The sequence below is a fragment of the Lacerta agilis genome, chromosome 17 (assembly GCF_009819535.1).
Source record: "Lacerta agilis isolate rLacAgi1 chromosome 17, rLacAgi1.pri, whole genome shotgun sequence".
In the NCBI taxonomy this organism is placed as follows: domain Eukaryota; kingdom Metazoa; phylum Chordata; class Lepidosauria; order Squamata; family Lacertidae; genus Lacerta; species Lacerta agilis.
In genome coordinates this window covers 39275306-39296459 of record NC_046328.1, presented here as the reverse complement: position 1 = coordinate 39296459, position 21154 = coordinate 39275306, and the positions used below count along the sequence as shown (strand labels likewise).

At 52.0% G+C, this 21154-nt stretch overlaps 1 protein-coding gene across 4 annotated transcripts in view; it reads right to left on the bottom strand.

The window, feature by feature from the left end:
* Window positions 1–21154, bottom strand: part of ARHGEF11 (Rho guanine nucleotide exchange factor 11) — a 52406-nt gene that overhangs the window by 10754 nt on the left and 20498 nt on the right. For 3 of the 4 annotated variants that reach the window (XM_033174496.1, XM_033174497.1, XM_033174499.1), the window contains 23 exons: window positions 20730–20828; window positions 19753–19802; window positions 19271–19328; window positions 17580–17758; window positions 17400–17471; window positions 16534–16653; window positions 15769–15820; window positions 14912–14988; window positions 14656–14793; window positions 14149–14223; window positions 13447–13548; window positions 11878–11976; window positions 11681–11723; window positions 9104–9200; window positions 8061–8183; window positions 6972–6995; window positions 5651–5792; window positions 5430–5526; window positions 5175–5204; window positions 3959–4085; window positions 3660–3839; window positions 2119–2166; window positions 1167–1354 (listed from right to left, as the gene is read on the bottom strand). In XM_033174496.1, the coding sequence (XP_033030387.1) occupies window positions 1167–1354; window positions 2119–2166; window positions 3660–3839; window positions 3959–4085; window positions 5175–5204; window positions 5430–5526; window positions 5651–5792; window positions 6972–6995; window positions 8061–8183; window positions 9104–9200; window positions 11681–11723; window positions 11878–11976; window positions 13447–13548; window positions 14149–14223; window positions 14656–14793; window positions 14912–14988; window positions 15769–15820; window positions 16534–16653; window positions 17400–17471; window positions 17580–17758; window positions 19271–19328; window positions 19753–19802; window positions 20730–20828 (2220 nt within the window). The remainder of the gene's footprint in view (window positions 1–1166; window positions 1355–2118; window positions 2167–3659; window positions 3840–3958; window positions 4086–5174; window positions 5205–5429; window positions 5527–5650; window positions 5793–6971; window positions 6996–8060; window positions 8184–9103; window positions 9201–11680; window positions 11724–11877; window positions 11977–13446; window positions 13549–14148; window positions 14224–14655; window positions 14794–14911; window positions 14989–15768; window positions 15821–16533; window positions 16654–17399; window positions 17472–17579; window positions 17759–19270; window positions 19329–19752; window positions 19803–20729; window positions 20829–21154) is intronic. The other variant, XM_033174498.1, reaches the window with a different exon arrangement.

Genomic DNA, 21154 nt, shown 5'->3' with positions numbered 1-21154 from the left:
GACCTTCATAAATTTGCCATACAGCACTGCTGAAGGCATTGTCTCGAAACGGGCTCTAGAGGAGGCCCATCTATAGGCTTCATTAGTGATATTAGTTAAATAAGGGGCCGCTGCAAAGTTAGGCCAAGATTTTAAACATCTATACTTCTCCGGGAGTAAGGCAACTTCGACATCTTGAAGTCTCTGAGTAATAGTAATTTTTGCCTTATTTAAAGTTCCGTTAAGGAGATATTCTGGGTTTAGGCCAATTTGTTTGATCTCATTAGTTATTTGCATAAGCCAGGGGGGATAGGGGACTGTGGTCAGGAAGTGAGGTAACAATCCCTTTGGGTTGTAATGGAGAAGTTTCAATTTGTTCTTAAAAGATTTGGGTTGTGACGTAAACCTGCCCTCCTCCTGAACAAAACTCTGCAATCGGTGAAGTGATAGAGCTGCGCTGTTTAGTCAGACCCCTGGTCCACTTGGCCTGATGGTTCCACTCTATGCTGGCTCTCCAGGGTCTCAGGCAGACACTGTTCCCTGGGATCGAACCTGGGACCCTTCCCCAGCCCGGGCGCCAGTACAGAGCTGACGGCTCTGCTTACCAGGGCAGCACACCCACCCCTCATTTGTCTAGGGATTCCTCTTCTTCCTTGGAGACATCACAGGACCCCTCGGAGCCAGGAAGCCTCCCTCCCCATCCGCATTTGGCTGCCTTGGCCCTATGTCAGAACGTTAGAGCACACCAGGCAATCCCCCCACCCCTATTTAAGCAAGTGTATGGTGCTGGAGGAGACTTTTGAGAGTCCCATGGACTGCAAGAAGATCAAACCTCTCCATTCTGAAGGAAATCAGCCCTGAGTGCTCACTGGAAGGACAGATCCTGAAGCTGAGGCTCCAATACTTTGGCCACCTCATGAGAAGAGAAGACTCCCTAGAAAAGACCCTGATGTTGGGAAATATGGAGGGCACAATGAGAAGGAAACAACAGAGAACGAGATGGTTGGACAGTGTTTCCGAAGCTACCAATATGAGTCTGACCGAACTGTGGTAGGCAGTGGAAGACAGGAGTGCCTGGCGTGCTCTAGTCCATGGGGTCATGAAGAGTTGGACACGACTAAATGTCAACAACAGAGCCCCCCACCCCCATGTCTTTCTGATGGCGACCGCAGGGAGACCCTCCTCACCATTGATGACTTCCTGGCGGTCGATCTCCCGCTGCGTCAGGGAAGACACGACTTCACGGCCGACGGTGTGTTGCCAGTTTTGCGAGTCCAGCTCCAGCTCCAGGTCTGAGAGCTGGAAGAGGTCGTCCTCCAGCAGGTGGGGCAGGAAGGAGTCGGTGCTGAAGCCCAAGTTTGGGGACTCAATGCTTCTGCGCCGGGGGGTTGGAGAGAGACAAGAAGGGATGTCAAAAGACGGTCTCTGAGAAAGGTCCTCCAGCCTCATAAACTGGGCCTTTCTGGAAATAATGGTGCATAAGAGCTTCAGAGTTCGCCTGCTGGTGCAAACGAGAGCCTTGGGAGGCTCCTTCCCACTTCATCTTTTAGCTCCGTGTGCTTTTCAAGGCTCAAGTTAATTCTGCTGGATCTGAATTGTATGCAGAGCCTTTGGGAAAGTGAACTTTGCACATGTGTTCATTTTCTCTTGCCCTGTCTCTTGCGGCTGGGTGTTCTTACCCAGGGAAGGAACGAGTGAGGTGCCAATGGGCTCACAGCCCTAAAATGGTTGGTGACCCCTATCCTAGTTCCTTCCTTGCAGCCCACCAGTGGCAGCCATCTTGCAAGAGGGCCTCTCTCCCAACACAGGGTCTTTGTAGCCCCATTATGAGCCGGCCGGATCCAGAAGTCTCTACCATGTTGCAGGATGCCCCAACCGCGAGACAGACGGAGAGACTCAACTAAACGAGCCTCCGGTTCAATTTCAGCTCTGGGGTCTCTGCCACGATCCAGTGATGGGAGGGAGGACGCCACCCATGCATACACAGGACCACCATGACTAAGCACAAGACAGTCATGGCCTCTTCCCCCTGCTCCTTTGGGTCACCAAGAATAAGAAGAAAACACCTAGAAAACACCTTCTTCCTACCCCATGGAAGAATGCCCGTTTCTCCTCGCCCTGGCTGCAAGGGTAGCTCACCTGCGCCCCATTTTGGGAGTGTACGGCGGTGTGGGGTTTTCCAGAGACCTGGAGGCACAAGAAAAGATTATAAATGGTGAGCCCCACAAGCTCTGTGTTTAACTACCTTGCGGCTGCGGGAAGGGACCCACCCAGCAAACACTGAAGACACCGAGCGCCGACTTCCCCAACCAGGTGCCCTCCAGGTGTTTTGAACTCCAGCTTCCATCAGCCCCAGCCAGCAGGGTCAAATGGCACATGGACGATGGCTGGGCTGATGGGAGTTGCGAGTCCAAAAGACCTGGAGGGCACAGAATGAGGAGAGGAGTGACCCCTTTCCTTTGCAAACAGACAGAGGGCTCCTCAAAGGAAGAAAGGCAAGGAGGGCAGGGGGAGAAAGACACACCATGAAGACAAATGCTGCACATCTTAATTAAGGACCACCTTTCCCCATATATGCCCACTTGATCATTTTGATCTGCGGAAGTGGCACTTCTCAAAGTGCCACATAAGGCCCATTCTGCACCTTTAAAGAACTGATACCTTAGCATGGCAGCTCCTAAACTCTGGAACTCCCTGCCCATTGAAATTAGGGAGGCACTTTCACTGTATTCTTTTTGGGGCCTTCTAAAATATTTTGTTTGGGCAAAGCCTGCCAAGGCATGTAGAAGTTGAAATGTATTTTAATCAGTCATTTTAGCTTAGTATGCACACTTTTAACTTCTTGTTTCATTAAATTTGCTTTTGGTAAACTTGTTTCTAACGCTGATTGTTTTTTATGGGCCATTTTAAACGTGTATTTTATACTATTTGTAAACCACTTAGCAGCTTAATTTGAAGTTGGGCAAGATGCAATTTTTGCAAAATAAACGAAGAGCAGAAAGTTGCCTTAGCTGCCCGATCGCAGTTATTTATTTACTTTATTTATTTAGCAAAAACTGCATCCTGCCTACCTGCAAATAAAACCCTGAAGTGTTTAACAAACAATATAAAAGAGGCAGCTTAAATTGTGTCATCTTGGATGCTAACATTCTGTTAACGTTGAATGTTAATGTTGGGAGATTCAGAACAGATAAAAGAAAGTCCTTCCTCACACAGCACACAGCTAACCTATGGCCACCAACTTGGATGGCTCTAAAAGAAAGCTCAACTAATCCATGGAGGAGAGGGCTGTCGGTGGCTCCTAGCCAGGATGGCTCTGCTCTGCTCCCGAATCCCAGTTGCTGGAAACCGCAGGAGGGGAGAGTTGTTCTTGCGCTCGGATCCTGCTTACAGGTTTCCCTTTTGGGCATCTGGCTGCCCACTGTGAGAACAGGAGGCTGGACTGGATGGGTCCACTTTGGCCTGATCCAGCAGGCTGTTCTTATGTTCTTAATGCTTGTAACACTTGATACATGGCGCAGAACAGCAACCTCAAAGATGGAACAATGATAAGTTGCTTCTAAAGAGATGCCCAGCAAACAGAATTTATCTAGAAAGTGTTCAACTTTTGCAAGGTGTTGGAATACTAGGTACAGACGGTGGCATTAGACCTTAAGCAGCTCCCCCCCCCCCATTTTCACCTGGCAGAGAGGCTGGACGCAGAGGAAGAGGCCGACTGGTGGAGGCGGGTGGCCTCAGCAGCGGCGTCCATATCCACGTCGCTGCGGGAGCGAGGCACGTTCTCTGCTTTCCGCAACCTCCTGAGCTCCTCCCGGCCCTTCAGGCTTTCCGACCGGCCGAGTCTGACCTCCGACCTGGAGCTGAAGCCATGAGGGAGAGAAGGGCAGATGAGGACTTGGAGCCCTGGAGCGCCCTGTGCCCGCCACCCTTGCTGGGCGTTCTTGGCCCCAGAGGAGCTGAGTGGAGCCTGCCCTCCTACCTGTCCGACTCCAGGAGGTCCTCAGGGAAGCTGCCGGTGGAGAGGCGCTGCAGGCCAGGCTCCTGCGAGTCGTAATGCTGGTTGTTCTCAAAGTGCTGGATGATGTTCCTCACGTTGCCGGGTTTAACTGGTCAGAGTGGGAGGGAAAGTCAAGCCGTTAGAAGCCCCCAAGGTCCAAGGCAGCTGACTGGTGGCACTGTGTAGAGGGAACTGAAGCCTGGCACTTTTGTGCGGGGGGTGGGGGGTTGTATCCAATGCCAGTTCTCTTCAGAGTAGACCCACTGCAACTAATGGACATGAAAAACTTGGGTTCACTAATTTCAACTGGTCCACTCTCAGCAGACCTTGCCTGGATAAAAGCCTGGGACTCCTTCATTACACAAACACACAGCTACCCACGGGATGAGAAGGCCCTGCCTCTGCTCTCCCCTCCACCTGGTCGACTCCCTTCTCGCCATCCTGAAACTCTCTCCCCACTTGAAGAGGCTCGGCTTAGGGAGGAAACCTAGGAGTGACTATGAATTCCTGCAAGGGATTCCCACCAAGGGGGAACCCCACGGCCTCAGGCCCAGCCCAGTTCCAGGGGCCCCCAAACAAGAAATCAAAGGGGAAGAAGGGCCACTCCTGTAAGCAGAATGACATCAAGGGGACACGATCTGAACGACCAGCTCTGAAGGAGATGGGAGGGGGGGGAAGGGGACGGGCTGCCTTCAGTTCTACTCTGGTGCATCTGGGAAAGAAGGCAGCACAGTCTCCCCACGGTGAACGCATGGGGTGGTTTGCACACCTTTTCCCAGGCAGTCTCCCACCCCGCTGGGGAAGCCACGGCAGAAAGGGCCCTCTGAGGGCAGTGCCGAGGCCTGGGGGGAGGCAACTGCCCAGCCTGCCATGTTCCTCACGACTGCATGGCAGAGGAGGGGATGCAGCGACACAAAGCCAACGTGTGCTGTCCTGGGCGCAGAAGTCAGGCAAGGAAAACGGAAGTGTGGCTTTTGCATAGGGAGGGAGATCCTGAGCGATTAAGTCCAATCCATCCTCACAGAATCAGCGACCAAAACAATTTCCAAGGCCTTTTCTGAAAAAAGATACTTCCTCGCCGTTTTTTGTTTTTTATTAAGCAGAGCAGCAGCAGCAAGGTGGGATGGGGAAGGGGAATGGGCTGGGAAGGGGGTCAGGGAGAAAAACCAGCAAGGGTGTGTGTTCCTTTTGTTTTTACCTTCAACAGGGGACAAGGGGACATGAAATGCTGAAAAGAAAAACAAAAAGAATGGAATGTCAAAATCAACGTCAAAATCACACCGATGAAGAAGACAGAAAAAGGAGGAGGAGAAGCGAGGAAAGGAGGAAGGAAGGAAGGAAGGAAGGAAGGAGGATAGCCCGGCTGAATCCACCCCCAGAACACACTGCAGGAGGGGGGGGTGCTTAGCACCATCACCCCCTGCCCTCGTGTGCATCTGCCCCTGGTACTCACTGCTCTGGGAGGAGCTTTTGGGCTTCCCAATGTACTTGAGGATAGGGTTCCGCTTCTTGTCTTCCATGGCATCTTTATCCTTCTTAGTGCTGCTGCTCTGTTGACCCAGGAGAGAGAGAGAGACAGACACACACACATAAACAGAGTGTGTATTAGGAGAGGCACGGGACACCCCCCCCTTCTCTCCCTCCGTGCCCCCTCCAGCCCGACCACCAGCTCACCTTCTTGGCCTTGGGGAAGAACGGCAGCCACTTGTCCTTCTCCTGTCCCTGGGACTTCTCCACCACGCTGACTGGGCGCGCCTCTCGCGGACGGATCCCCATGTGGCCCATGTAGGCGTTCAAGGCGAAGCTCATGGGGACGCTGGGGGAAGGGAGAGCTGTCAACTGAGCCCCACAAGGGGAAGAGGGGAAGAGGCTGGTGGCATCAGGGCCAAGAAGGAAGCCAGCGGGAGGGAGGGAGGGAGGGAGAAAAGCAGAGAAAACGCAAACTAGAGGGCACTAAATGGTGCAAGACCCCCAACATCAAGAGCGTGGCAGCTTTTAAGCAAGGGGGCCTCTCAGTCCCCTTTGCTGCATCAGAGCTGTCCCTGGTCCTGGACAGGCTGGCTCTGCTCTCCCCTGACCGCCCCCCCACCCCCCACGGAAGAGAAATGCCCTTCCCAGAGAGAGGGTGCCATGTGGCACAAGGCTGGTGCTCAGCACCTCTTTCCGACATTCTGAAATGCTATGACTTTACTGAACTGTATCAACTGTTTTTGATGAATTTGCTCTTGATACCTGCTACTGTGTTTGATATTGTAGCGATTGCAGTGTTTGTTTTTTGAATGCTATTGTGGTTACTGCTGAGCTCCTTTGAGCTCAAGGGTTGCTGTTGGAAAAGAGCGCTGCAAATATTAAACCGAGTCAATGTTTTAAAAAGTGTGTGTGAGAAACAGTGTGTGTGTTGTGTGCAACTGCAGCTCCTTCCAAGGACACCAAATGCATTCTGGAAGGACACTACAGGAAATGTATGTAGAAACACTTTTCACCAGCAACAAAAAGAGCCACAGCAGCTCCATGGCAGAGTACCTGCTTTGCAGAAGCAAAGTCCCAGGTTCAGTCCCCACAGGCAGCATCACTGGCAGGTAGGGCTGGGAACTCTGCGGAGTTGCTGCCAGTTAGTGTGGACAATACAGGACCAATGGCCTGACTCAGTAGCAGGCAGCTTGCTATGTAACGGAAGGGATGCCTGAAGAGTTACTGAAGGATAAAAGGAATGAACACCAAGAGAGGCTAGGTTCCTCAGTGATCTGTGGGTACCCAGAAACCTAACTAAACTTTGTGTCTCTTGGCTGCTTTTCAGCCAAAGAAAGCCTCAAGGAAGCTGACACGACACATACATAAGATAAAAACCCAGAAATAAAGCAATATGCCGTATGAAAATTAAAGAAAGCAGGATCGCTGGCAGCCTCTCAAGGAGACCCTTGGCATTCTCCCCACCCCCCTTTGAGCAGCCTGACCTAGTAGCCCTGGGGGGCTGAGGTTCGAGGGAGACACTCACCTCCTGTCCTCTTCGTATTTGGATCTGCAGGAAGGAGACAAAGGAAGGAGGAGGGGGTTAAGATGCATCTTCACTTCCTACAGCCTCTCCTCCTCTGCTGATAGCCCAGTCGCTTCCAAGGGATGGCTCACAGGGGGTCCACGTGCCCAGGCAGGAGAGCCTCTCTTGCCCATTTAGTCTACATTGAAAACCCGCCTTCCTCCCTGCACACTGGTGCCCTCTGGATGTTGCTGGGACTCCCATCACCATCATCACCCCTGACCAGTGGGCCATCCTTGCAAGAGGCTGAGCACATCAGTTGCAAGCCACAGGGTCAACCATTCCACTCGCCATTGGCAGGCACGCTTTTTATCCCCCAGGACTGCCCTATCGTCTCCCACCTTCAGACCCACACACAGGCACATAAACCTCTGCTGGAAAGTCTCCCTGGGGGAAGATCCCTGCCCCCTGTTCCCGAGGGGCCCAGCCCCACCCTCACCCTGCAGCCGGAGAGGCTCCTTGTCCCTGTAGTTACACGGAGCCTTAAGCTTGGCAGAGCGCCACATGCACAATCCTACAGGCAGGATGGGACTCTGGTGGCAGCACATCCTATGCCCAGACATTATGGCTGTCCCAAATTGGAGCAGGCCCCTCTAGAAAACCCACTGGTGACTCCAGACCGGACAAGATTAAAGGGGTCACTCCTTCTGCCCCTTTGTGTTCTCCAGTCAGAGGAAGGCCTCGGCCACCGACCAGGGTGTGAACTGCTATCTCTCTTCTCTCTCTCAATACACCGGCCACAAAACAACCCAGCCTGGCTCTGAGCCACAACTTCCAATCACCCTTCACGATTCCCTCCCGCTTTATTGGCATTAACGCAATAAAAACGGGTCTGTAAAGAAAAGCAGAAGCCGGCCATCAAAGTCTCCAAGAGCAGATGGTGAGCAGAGCAACAGGCAAGAGTCCCAGAAAGTTTCCTATATGATATCTGGAACCTTGCAAGGTTGGGGGGGGGGGGTGGGGAGCCCTTGCCAGGGTATACACACACATTAATGCTGCAGGAAAGTAATCTCAGGTGTGTAATCTCAGATGACACACACACACACTCACAGAATGTCTCCAAGCTGTGCGATCTGCTTCTCGGCCACCTGGCGCTCCTTCTGGGGGTCTCCATCAAGGTCCATCAAGTCATTCTCCCCGTACAAGCTTCCCAGGCCCATAGTGCGTTTGGTCCTGCAAGTCCAGAGAGGAGTCCCAGGGCAGGATGAAGACACTCCTCGCTCTGATCTTTCATTCATAACTCTGTGTCCCACCTAACCTGCCCCCGACCCAATTTCCCCAGAACTCAAGGCGGCTTAGAAGATCTAGGAGTAAAGTCAAGTGACCCAGAGGAAAGCAATGCGACACCTGAGATGATGCTGTTTCATTCCATTTGGGCTCTCTTTTAAAGAGGAACATTTGCTGAACAGGTTTGCTTTTTAAAACAGCTCCAGCTGGCTGGAAGCAACAGCTGTCAACTTCCTGTCTCACAAAAGGACACTTCCTCTGGGATTCCCGCTTGCATGAAGGAGCATCGACCCCAAAACAAAACTTTCTTCCGTTCTATTGCAGGTGGAAGTGGGTACCAACTAAGGGGTTCACGTAAGACACACAGAATCCCACCAAAGCTACTCAAAACTGGAGTAGTGGATTAAACAAGTGAGCTGAAGTCTACAGATTAAATTAATCAGCACACAAATGCACTTCACAGTAATTTGTGATTTGGAAAGTAACAGGGAAAGGCATAGACAAGTGTGTGATGATAAATGGCTAGCCACCACCCTACACACACACACACACACACACACACACACACACACACGAATGCTCATTGCCTCAAAACTGCCCTGTAAACAAATCCAAACAAATGCTCAGGAAAGACGTAACCCTGAAAATCTCACCTCCGCCATGTAAGCCTTGGGCAAGCAAATCGGGCCAAACACTGAATAAACTATTTACCTGGAGGAGCCCTCTGATACAGTGCGTGTTAGTTCTGCCCTCCAGTCCTTCGACCTCGCTACCCCCAATCCCTTCACCTCTGCCATCTCCAATTTTTCCTGTCAACATACTTTCGCAGCCGTAGCCAGGCAAGGCACTGGGTGGTCTGAGCTCACCTGTAATCCTGGATCTGCTCCTGGATCTCAGGCATGACAGCCTCCTGGGCCTCTACGAAAATGCTTCGGACATCCTCCCCATTCCGCAGGCAGGAGTCTGGAGGAGCCATGGTTTGGGGGGCGGGGAGAGAAAATAATAAGTCTTTTGAAGGTGTGACAAGGGGGAGGCCTGGAGGCTTCTATAGACAGGAGGAGGAGGAGGGAGGAACATCTCTGACCCTCCAGGCACGCTGGACTCCCAATTCCCAACAGCCTTGCTGATGATGATGGGAGGTGGGAGTCCACAGGTGCTCCCCCACCTGTTCTACAGCCTCCAAGGAAATGCCTTGAAATGCCTCATACAGTGAGGAGGGAAAGTATTTGATCCCCTGCTAAATTTGCCCATTTGCCCTCTGACAAAGAAATGACCAGTCCATAATTTTAATGGTAGGTTTATTTTAGCTGTGAGAGACAGAATAACAACAGGAAAACCCCCAGAAACCCAGAAGACAAATAAAAGTCAGAGATTGATGTGCGTTATAATGAGTGAAATAAGTATTTGATCCCTTTGCAAAAGATGACTTAGTACTTGGTGGCAAAACCCTTGTTGGCATTTACAGAGGTCAGACGTTTCTTGTAGGTGGCCACCAGGTTTGCACACATCTCAGGAGGTATTTTGTCCCACTCCTCTTTGCAGATCCTCTCCAAGTCAATACAATTTCAAGGCTGATATGTAGCTACCCAAACCTTCAGCTCCCTCCACAGATTTTCGATGGGATTAAGGTCTGGAGACTGGCTAGGCCACTCTAGGACCTTAATGTGCTTCTTCCTGAGACACTCCTTTGTTGCCTTGGCTGTGTGTTTTGGGTCATGGTCATGCTGGAATACCCATCCTTGACCCATTTTCAATGCCCTGGCTGAGGGAAAGAGGTGCTCACCCAAGATTTGACGATACATGGTTCCGTCCATCGCCCCTTCGATGCGGTGAAGGTGTCCTGTCCCCTTAGCAGAAAAACACCCCCAAAGCATAGTATGTCCCCCTCCATGATTGATGGTGGGGATGGTGTTCTTGGGGTCATAGGCAGCATTCCTCCTCCTCCAAACACGGCCAGTTGAGTTGATGCCAAAGAGCTTGATTTTGGTCTCATCCGACCACAACACTTTCACCCACTTCTCCTCTGGGTCATTCAGATGTGCATTGGCAAACTCCAGACGGGCCTGTACATGTGCTGTCTTGAGCAAGGGGACCTTGCGGGCTCTGCAAGATCTCAGTCCTTCACGGCGTAGTGTGTTACCAACTGTTTTCATGGTGACTCTGGTCCCAGCTGCCCTGAGATCATCAACAAGTTCCCCCCGTGTAGTTCTGGGCTGCTTCATCACCCTTCTCATGATCATTGCAACTCCGCGAGATGAGATCTTGCATGGAGCCCCAGACCGAGGGAGGTCGACAGTTATTTTGTGAAAACAAAATAAAAAATAAAATAAATTCCTTCCAGTAGCACCTTAGAGACCAACTAAGTTTGTTCTTGGTATGAGCTTTCAGGTGCATGCACACGTCTTCGGACACTTCAGCTATTTTGTGTTTCTTCCATTTGCGAATTACTGCACCAACTGTTGTCACCTTCTCACCAAGCTGCTTGGCAATAGTCTTGTAGCCCAGTCCAGCCTTGTGCAGGTCTACAATCTTGTCCCTGACACCCTTGGACAGCTCTTTGGTCTTGGTCATGGTGGCTACTTTGGAATCTGCTGGGTTGCTTCTGTCGACAGGTGTCTTTTGTACAGGTACTGCAACGAGCTGGGACTACAGGTAAGACCTCTCCCTTACAGCAGGTGCTTCTAATCTCAGCACGTTACATACAGTGAAGATACCAGGTAGCCTGACATCTGGCTGGTTGATAGGGGATCAAATACTTATTTCACTCATTATAATGCATATCAATCTCTGACTTTTGTCTCCTGGGTTTCTGGGGGTTTTCCTGTTGTTGTTATTCTGTCTCTCACAGCTACAATAAACCTACCATTAAAATTATGGACTGGTCATTTCTTTGTCAGAGGGCAAACGGGCAAATTTAACAGGGGATCAAATACTTTCCCCCCTGTCCTGATCCCCAGGGGGCCCATCTAGTCCAGCATCCTGTCCTCACAGTGGCCAGCCAGATTCTCAGCAGGTCCTGAGCACAACAGCAGCACCTAAGAACGTAACACAAGAAGAACGCTGTTGCTGGATCAGGACAGTGGCCCATCCAGTCCTGTTCTCACAGTGGCCGACCACATGCCCCAAAGGGAAACCCTCAGCCACAACCCGAGTTTAAGAGCACCCTCTGCTCTCTCCAGCAACTGGGTATTCAGAAGCACCGCTGCCTCTGGCCCTGAAGCCAAAGCACAGTTTCTTTTCAAGGCCCTTCTGGGTACAGGCCACTGATATTTTGGACTGTTCTTGGGGCTGATCTGTTCGCCTGTGGCAAGACTGACTCAAGGGGCACACAGGAAGAGAAGGAAATTCCTTCCAAGCCATCACTACATGTCTCTGCTCCTAGATTTCTAAACCTGAAAAGGTCACAACAGCCCTTTTGCTCACGTGCAAGAGGTCAAACTCACCTATCTCAGCCAACAGTTGATCGGAGACCTTGACTCTCAGAGGCTGAGGAAGAGAAAGAAAAAGACAGCATTGACCCATCAGCACCGGCCTCCCGAGGCCTCTCAAATCCCACAACACCGGTGCAATCTGGTACGTGATATGGCTGGGGGTGGGGGAAGTGAGGAAGCCCTTGGCTGCCACCCGATCGATCGCTCACCGCAGTTTTCTCCAGGAAGATGTGCCAAATGTCCTTCCCAAGTCCCCGGGCTTCCTTGGGGCTCATCTGCTGGCAAACATCTGCGCACAAGTACAGCAGCTGCCGAGGAGAGAGAGAGGAGGAAGGAAGAGGAGAAAAAAAACACGAATCAGAGTGAGAGGGAAAGGAGAGGATGAAGAAATGCCCACAAGGGAGCCGAAAAGGGTGGGGTGAGGGAAGGAGGGAGGGAGGGAGGGAGAGAGGAAGTGGGCCTGGCAGGGCGTCCTCGGTACGGGGCTGCCGTGGGAGCCCCCAGGGAAGACACCATGCCGAGTCCAGGAGAAATGTGGGCATCTTGCCTGGCTGGAAACGGAGGTGGGATTGCGGGTGGGGAGGGTGTGTTTCGTAATTCTTGCACGAGCAGGAACTAACTGTGGCAACCACAGCAAAGCGCATTTTACAGGCTGCAAGAATTACGAAGGGGCTGCTTTCTACTGGGTCAGACCAACGGCCCATCTAGTTCAGTATTGTCGACACTGATTGCCAGCAGTGGCTCTCAGGGAGGGGTAGCCCTGACCTGCCAAAGTCAAGGATTGGGCCTGGGATGTTCTGCATGTGCCCCACCACCGAGCCTCCAGAAATGAAGGCTGCAGTCCTCATGGCTCTAAATACAGAACCGATTTGAAGGGGAAGACAGAAAGCTGCCATCTACCAAGTCTGTGGCCGGCAGGGGTTCTCTGGGGACTCCATCCACCTTTTCAGTGGGATTGAATCCTGCTCACAAGGCGCCCCATGTTTCACTTGGGTGTCTTTGTAATGTGAGAAAGAAAGTTATCTCCAAGTCTGAGGCAACAGTGAGGGCTGGGAGTATCTTAATTTGAACATACACCTTATGAACACACAGGCTTAAGGCACACAACTAGAAAACTGCTTGCCTGCCCATCAGCCCCCAATCTTCATGTCAGGAGCAGCTCCTCCGATTCAGAGCGTTTTCAAATACAGTCATGCCTCTAGATACGAACGCTGCGTGTTGCGTTCATAACGGGTTATGAATGTGCCGAACCTGGAAGTACCGGATCGCGTAACGCACATGCGCAAACGCAGTGCTTCAGGTTGCGCCCTGCTCATGTTGCGAACCGGGCTCCAGAACGGACCCTGTTCGCAACCAGAGGTATGACTGTAAACTAGCACATTCCACACACAGGTTCATTAGTCCTGTTGTACCCGGTGCCTGGCATGCAGGACACCAGGGCCTGATTTTGACTGGCTTTCCTTTGAAAGACAAGCATCTGGGTCTTCATGTCTGTGGAAAAAAGCTGGCAGAGAGCTAGCTAGCTAGCTTCTTTCCTTCCTGTTGTAGCACCTGTGCCTGGGCACACAGGTTGGGTGCAAAAAGTCTGACACCAACACCAGCAAACTCCCTCCCGCCTTCCCGGCACATCCCTGACCCCCACCCCACCCCCCAATCTCCATGCAGTGGCCCAGACTGCTCAATGGCACGTTCCCGGCATCTCTTCCCACTGGCCCTGGGCCCTTGCCTTGGGAATGATGAAGGGTAAAAGGAAGAAAGGAGCCCCCTTTGGACCGTACCAGAGGACTCGGGTCGGCCTGAGAGAAGATGTAGCGCAAGAAGACGCCCAAGTGCGCCAGCCGAGTCTTCAGCCTCCCTAAATCCTGGAAGAGGGAGTCACACTGTGGGGAGGAGAGAGAAGAAGAAACACGCTCAGCGGTTACTAGACGGCAGGCAACACTGACCCTGGCGCAGGGGCCACACTGACTGCCTATATGTTCCAGGGTCCACCTCAAAGTGCTTGTTTTGGTCCTGCAAAGCCCTTCATTGCTCAGGACCTTCAACATCTAATGGGCGGCCCAGACTCTGTGTTCATCATCATAATCTGGCTGACATCCAGAAGGTTGGCCTTTTCTGCTGCGCCCTCTCCCCTCAATCTCTGCCCAGGGAGGTCCTCCTGGCACATACCTGAACATCCTATCAGAGTCCCATTCAGACATGCAGATTCTCCGGGGCTTTTGAGGGGTTACGATCTGACATGGGGGGGGGTGGCCTTAGAGGGGTACTGTATTCTTAAAACTGATAAATAGTGTATGTAAGTTTCCTAGAGACATTTTGCACTTGGCAGCTAATAAAATTAATAATAGTAATATTTTAAAATTCTGAATAGGAGATGCCTTGCCGAACCAGCCAACCCCATCCTACCCTACTATTAGAATGCCTGTTACCACCCCCACCCCCCAACCAAGAAAGCATGAGTGAGGCAGTGATGGTGTTACTACCTCATTGTTGAAGTATCCCGGGTCGTAATCTTCCTCTGGACCAATGATGAGCGGCCTCAGCGTCCGATCCGAGCCCTGCAAAGAATCATTTATCAGGGTGAGCCACATCACAAACTGCGGAGGAAGACCCACAAGTGTTTTTTTGGGGGGGGGGGTGGGGGAAGCTGAGAATAGTTATGTCTCAGCTTCATTATCTAAAATGGAAGTTTCAGAGGGAGTTTCAGAGCTAGTGTTATTATATGTGTATTTAATGGTCTCTGATGGGCAAGGTGTGCATTCATCACTGTGGCTTTAGAAATCTGAAACAGAAAAGGAAAAAAGAACCACCCAGAATAATACGCCCCCACCCCCGAGAAATGGAAGTTCCTACCCACCTTGTGATCATTGGGTGGCTAAAGGGTTGGGAAGCTCAAGAGGCTCATCAAAGAAGGAGAGGCAGGGGTAATTTTTCAAGGGGTGCTTTTAAAAATGGGGAAGTGTGTTGGGGCAGGAAGTCCGGACCCTCACCTGTTCTGCGGAGGGGGAGAATGGCGTGTCTGAGCCCTGGCGCCGATGGTGCTGGAACATTCTGGAGGTGATGACTGGGGAGGTGTGGGGGCTGTCCAAGCCGGGGTCAGAAAGGACCGAATTCCGGTTCAGGGAGATCTGCTCCAGGAAGAGAAATTACATTACTGATACCACACACACACACACACACACACACACACAACTTTCATTACCGGCCCAAGGAAGCAGAACCCCAAGCAACCCCTTTGGCACTTGCCTCGCTGACGGAGGGGAACCGCTCTGTGCCAGAGTCCATGCCACTGTCACCGTCCTGAGAGTCCAAGGAGAGGCGCCCTGGAGAATGCAGAAGGCGGGGGGGGGGGCACACACACAGTTAAGAGCCCTGGCAGATACTAAGAAAGTTTGGGGTGGGGCCTCCGAACCGTCAGTATTTGGCAGGAGAGATTCAATAACATACCAGGACATAAGGAGAGCCTGGCCGCTGCTGAATCAGGCCAAAGGGGGTTGGACTAAATGACCCCTGGGGTCACTTCCAACTCTAGAATTCTGTGATTCTACGATATAGTCAAGCATCCTGTCAACACAGTTCCTTAAGAACCTAGAAATTGAGACAGGCTGCCTCTGCACCTGGTGCTTCCTCCACTTCCATCCCAGAAGGTCTTGAGAGGAACTTCCAACCAACAATGAGCACATGACTTTGCTTATTTCCTCCTCCCTCCTAATCCATTTTCCTTTGGTGCTGAGTCTTTTTAGATTGCAAGCCTGAAGCGGGACAGAGACAGATAGTCTTGTCTGTGAGCTGTTCTGGAGAGTTTTTTGTTTGTGTGTGTGTGTGTGTGGTTTGGGTTGAAGAGTGGGGTAAAAAATGTGTAAATAATTTTGCACACTTGTCTTCTATCCATAGGAAATTTGTTTCCCCCCCCCATTATGTTCCCTAAATGTAGAAGAACAGCAAATAAGGGAGAAAGCTCAGCTAGCCCTGACCCCCTTGACACACAAACACCATTTCTGAAAACAAGGTCCACAAATCAGTGGAAACCTCCACTGCTGCTTGGGAGGAGGTACGTACAGTGGCTGACTGGCCCTGGCATCAAGTCCCACAGACCAACTCACCATCGGTGACTCGGGAACTGCTGAAGTCACTGAATAGCCGGGTGGTGGAATCCTGAAAAGGAAAGAGGTTGAGAGCTGAGCTCCAGATTGACCCCCCCCCCCCCGCCGCCCGTAAGAATGGTGGGTGGGTGGAGAAAAGCAACACTGGGATCAACCCTAAGGGCCTGGCTTCCAAAGGGGGCCGATCCAGTCCCGCCTCCTGGTCTCACAATGGCCAAATGCCCCTAAGAACCTAGACTGCTTCTGAACATAAGAAGTCAGGCTGCTGCTGCTGGATCAGGCCAGTTGTCCTCATGGTGGCTGACCAGGTGCCCCAAAAGGAGGCCCACAAGCAAGGCCCAAGTGCAACAGTAACGCTCCCCCCAGGCATTTCAAAATTATTTTAGAATAATTACTTTAGAAGGGACATAAAACCTGATGCGGCAAGATGCACGCCCCGCTGGGGACTGAGCATATTGTTCTGTGGCTGCAGAATGCCAACTGAAATTTGGGGGAGAAAAAGAGGGCTCCAGGTGGGAAAGGAGAATGGGATGGAGGAGAGTGCGGCCAGCAGCCGCCCACAACAGGAGCACTGCATCCCGCTCTGTTTGGATGGAGCATGGCGTGCTCTGTGGGCGGCACAGGAACTCTCACGTAGTTGGCAAACGGCACCAACGGCCAGCTCAACCTGTCACAACCTTCACCCATCCTCACCGCAGCAGACGGTCCACGCTGCCCCAAGCAGCCAGCACCCCTGCCCCCTCCGCAACACAGCCACTCACTCACCAGAAACCCTCCTGTCTCTTGGCGGATCTTCAGCTGCAACTGATTGACTCTCCGGCGAGCACCTTCAATCTGATCCTCGATCAGGGAAGCCGGATTCCGATTGTAGGCCTCGTAGCAACGCTGTTCCAGGGTGGAGGGCAGATACCAAGATTAGAGGCTGCTTTTTTAAAAAGAGAGATGCAACTGGTGGCCGCCACCACCCCACCACCCCGACTGACAGGGAGCCAAGGTTGTCCAGTAGATTTTGCAAAGGGCTAGCAAAACGTAAAGCATTGGCCACGAGCATCAATTCACAAGAGTGATGGCCGCCATCCCAGTTGTTAGAATTGGCTGAGACAAAGAGGGCAAGGGCTGGCTTCTGCACAGAGGCAGAAAACCCCTCAAATTTGCGAGAGGGTGGCAGTAAGAGAAGGGAAGCGGCAACATGGGTTGGCTGCTGGCTTCAAACTGGGGGAGATCAGGCAAGCTGTGGGGCTCCAACTCCCAGCAGCAGGATGGCCAACGGTCAGGGAATCCAGCAACATCCAGAGGCCTCAATCCTGCCTGTATCCCCCCCCCCACAAGCACTTATGAAGCCCAAAAGGAAGGGCACTGTGGCTCCACAAGAGAGCCCAGTGCAGCAAACAAGGAAGGGGATCCTGTTCCACAACAATGAACTCCTCTGCTGCGGGCAAGACACCAGGCTCAGCAGGCAAGCAAAGCCACCATGATAGGTCCAGCAGAGCCCCACTGCACTCCACTGGATGGACCACCTGCTAGAGATTCTTCAGCTGTGATTCCTTCACTGCAGAGGGTTGTTTGTAGTATATGACCCCTGGGGGGGGGGGCTTTCCAACTCTTCAATTCTAAGATTCTATGATTCCTACCTGCAGCTCTGCCTCCTCCTGCCTCAGCATGTTCCGGAGAATCTGTGTTGCGTGCTTCTGGACTTCTGGATCCTAAGAGTTTTCGAAAAGCCCGGAGAGGGGAGGAATCGAGGTCAGTTAAGGCCGCCTCCAGCCTCTGCATTGTCCTCCAGCCCCACTGCACAGGACCCCCCCACATACCTGCAGTGGCTTTGGCCCTGTGATGCGCTGCGGCGGAGGCAGTGGTGGCGGAGGGGGCGGAGGGGGGCATGCCGGTGTGACCTGAGGAGCCCCTGGCTGGTGCCCATCCTGCTGGGAGCCCAGGAACCCCACGGAGGCAGGAGGGGAGCCCAAGAGGGTGAGAGCGACATAAGCACCAGCTTGGGGGTGCAGTGAGGGGGGAGGTCAGGAAGAGACAAGACAGACAGAAAGACTGTGTTAAAAACATGAGCCGTTTGGCGTTCCAAATATTTTAAATGTATTTTAATGTTTGGTGGAAGCCGCCCAGAGTATTATTATTATTATTATTCCCTGTTTCCCTGAGAGGGGGGCACACGCCCACCAGACCAAAAGAACCCAGATTTCAGTTCATTTCAAACATCTGTAGAACTGAGATACGAGGCAAAATGTGTGCAAACAAAGCGTTTCACAACAACAAGAAGAGTCTGCTGGATCAGGACAATGGCCCATCTAGTCCAGCATTCTGTTCTCACAGTGGTTGACCAGATGCCCCAAGCAGGAACTGGGCACAAGAGCAGTCTCCCCTCCCGAGGTTTCCAGCAACTAACATTCAGAAGCAATGCTGCCTCCTGCAGCAGAGAGTTCCATAGTGTAACTGCACTCATTTTTTCATGAGCCTGTTCGCCTGTTCCCCAGATTGAGGCTGAATCCTGACAAGACAGAAGTACTGTTCTTGGGGGACAGGGGGCGGGCGGGTGTGGAGGACTCCCTGGTCCTGAAAGGGGTAACTGTGGCCTTGAAGGACCAGGTGCGCAGCCTGGGAGTCATTTTGGACTCACAGCTGTCCATGGAGGCGCAGGTTAATTCTGTATCCAGGGCAGCTGCCTACCAGCTCCATCTGGTACGCAGGATGAGACCCTACCTGCCCGCGGACTGTCTTGCCAGAGTGGTGCATGCTCTAGTTATCTCTCACTTGGATTACTGCAATGCGCTCTATGTGGGGCTACCTTTGAAGGTGACCCGGAAACTACAACTAATCCAGAATGCGGCAGCTAGACTGGTGACTGGGAGCGGCCGCCGAGACCATATAACACTGGTCTTGAAAGACCTACATTGGCTCCCAGTACGTTTCCAAGCACAATTCAAAGTGTTGGTGCTGACCTTTAAAGCTCTAAACGGCCTCAGCCCAGTATACCTGAAGGAGCGTCTCCACCCCTATCCTTCTGCCCGGACGCTGAGGTCCAGCGCTGAGGGCCTTCTGGCGGCTCCCTTGGTGTGAGAAGCCAAGTTACAGGGAACCAGGCAGAGGGCCTTCTCGGTGGTGGCACCTGCCCTGTGGAACGCCCTCCCACCAGATGTCAAAGAGAAAACCAACTACCAGACTTTTAGAAGACATCTGAAGGCAGCCCTGTTTAGGGAGGCTTTTAATGTTCAATAGATTATTGCATTTTAATGTTCTGTTGGAAGCCGCCCAGAGTGGATGGGGAAACGCAGCCAGATGGGCGGGGTATAAATAATAAATTATTATATTATTATTATTTTCTGTCCCCCCAAAGAAATTCCCACAGATGCCTACAGGGGTCTTCAGAGCCCTTGCTGGGGAGCTTCTCCAACCTTCTTGCCAAGGGCACACACACGGGCTCTCCCTGCCCCCAGAGGAGGGATTCCCCAGAAGGGCTTTAATTCAGGGCCTGCCAGCATGACCCACTCACATTTTATGAGCTTCACGACTTCCAGGTGGGAGCTGTTGGTCACCATCGTCCCGTTCACCTGGCACAAGAAGAGAGGGAATCAGAGGGCGCTGGGGCAGTCATGCTGGAGAGACAACAGGCTCCCCCCCCCCACATGCCCCTGACATCTTAAGAGAGGTGGAGGTCTCCTCTTGGACACCCAAGACCAGCCAGCCTGATGCTTGCTCTGGGGAGCAACTGGTTCAAATCCCTGCTCATCCATCGCAACCCTATCTGGACGACCTTGGGCTGGCCACTCCACCTTGCAGTTTAGTTGTAAAGGGAAGGAACGGGATTAAGACAGAATAGACACCACCTTCAGCTCCTTGGAGGAAGGATGGGGAGCAAATGAGATGCAAATAATTTCCTGGGGCAGTAATTTTTAGGAAGGAATGCTTGCCCAAGCATCAGGAGCATGGCAGAAGGGGTTGTTTTTCTACTTGGGTGAGTTCAGAACTACTCACTTTGACAATCCGGTCACCCTCCTGAACGCCGGCCTTCATGGCGGCCCCCCCTGTGGAAACAGCAGCACAAAACACGACACAGGAGACAGACAGACAGACTTTTGAGATTATGCCATAAATAACCTGCAGGTATTATGTATTTTTCCCCCCACACCATTTGAGTGTTTATTTTGCTAGCCAGGATCTTAAAACCGCACCTTGATCTGAGTTAATGATCCTGGCTGTAAAATGGACATTAAACCATAGTTCCCTCTTCCAGATGAAAAAAAAGAAACTGTGATTTTAAACAGGAGAGGTTTCAAAGCACTGAAGCCACCGTGTGAAGAGAGGGCTGTGTGTACAGGTGTGGTGATGGTTCCTAGCTTATAAAACCATGGATTGTGGAGCCAGGAGTGTTATGTTCAAACCGGGCCGTTATGTTGCAGTCCTTAAAAGGTAAAGGGACCCTTGACCATTAGGTCCAGTCGCGGACGACTCTGGGGTTGTGGCACTCATCTCGCTCTATAGGCCAAGGGAGCCGGTGTTTGTCCGTAGGCATTTTCCGGGTCATGTGGCCAGCAGGACTAAGCCGCTTCTGGCGAACCAGAGCAGCGCACGGAAACACCATTTACCTTCCTGCCGGAGCGGTACCTATTTATCTACTTGCACTTGACATGCTTCTGAACTGCTAGGTTGGCAGGAGCAGGGACCGAGCAACAGGAGCTCACCCCATTACGGGGATTCGAACCACCAACCTTCTGATCGGCAAGCCCTAGGCTCAGTGGTTTAACCCACAGCGCCACCCTTACATAAGTCCTTTAAGGTACAACAACATGATTACCCCCCATGTTGTAGATGGGAACTGGCAGAGGCTGCCAGCTCACTTTCCTAGTTAAATCCAGTTCCTGTTGCTGTGGAGGGTTGAGCCAGGGGAAGGAGGCATGGGCATATGAGCAGAGGCCAGGGCCCAAAGCCCACCCCAACCCCCCATTGCTCACCTGGCCGCACAGATTGCACCAAGACGATTCTGTCCCCACTGACAGTGAAGCCAAAGCCATGCTGGTCTTTCTGGATAATGACGCAACGCTGGACCAAACCTTGGAGGAGGAAGAAGAAGGAAACAGAAGACCAAGACTTATTATGCACTTCCTGACATCATTTTACTCTCACAACAACCCTGGAAGAAAGGCTTGGCTGAATGGCAGCGACTGTTCCAAGATCAGCAAGGCAGGGCAGGTCGATGCAGACATGGAGAATGTAGGGTGCCGACATGTGTTTTAATCTGTTTTTAGCATATTGTTGATTTCAGTCATTTTAAAAATGTTTTAAATAGCTGGGGGGGGGAGGGTTAATAAGGGGTGGTTGTTGCTGCTATATTTATTTATTTACATGCTGGCTTTTTCCTTAACATGGGCTCAAGGTG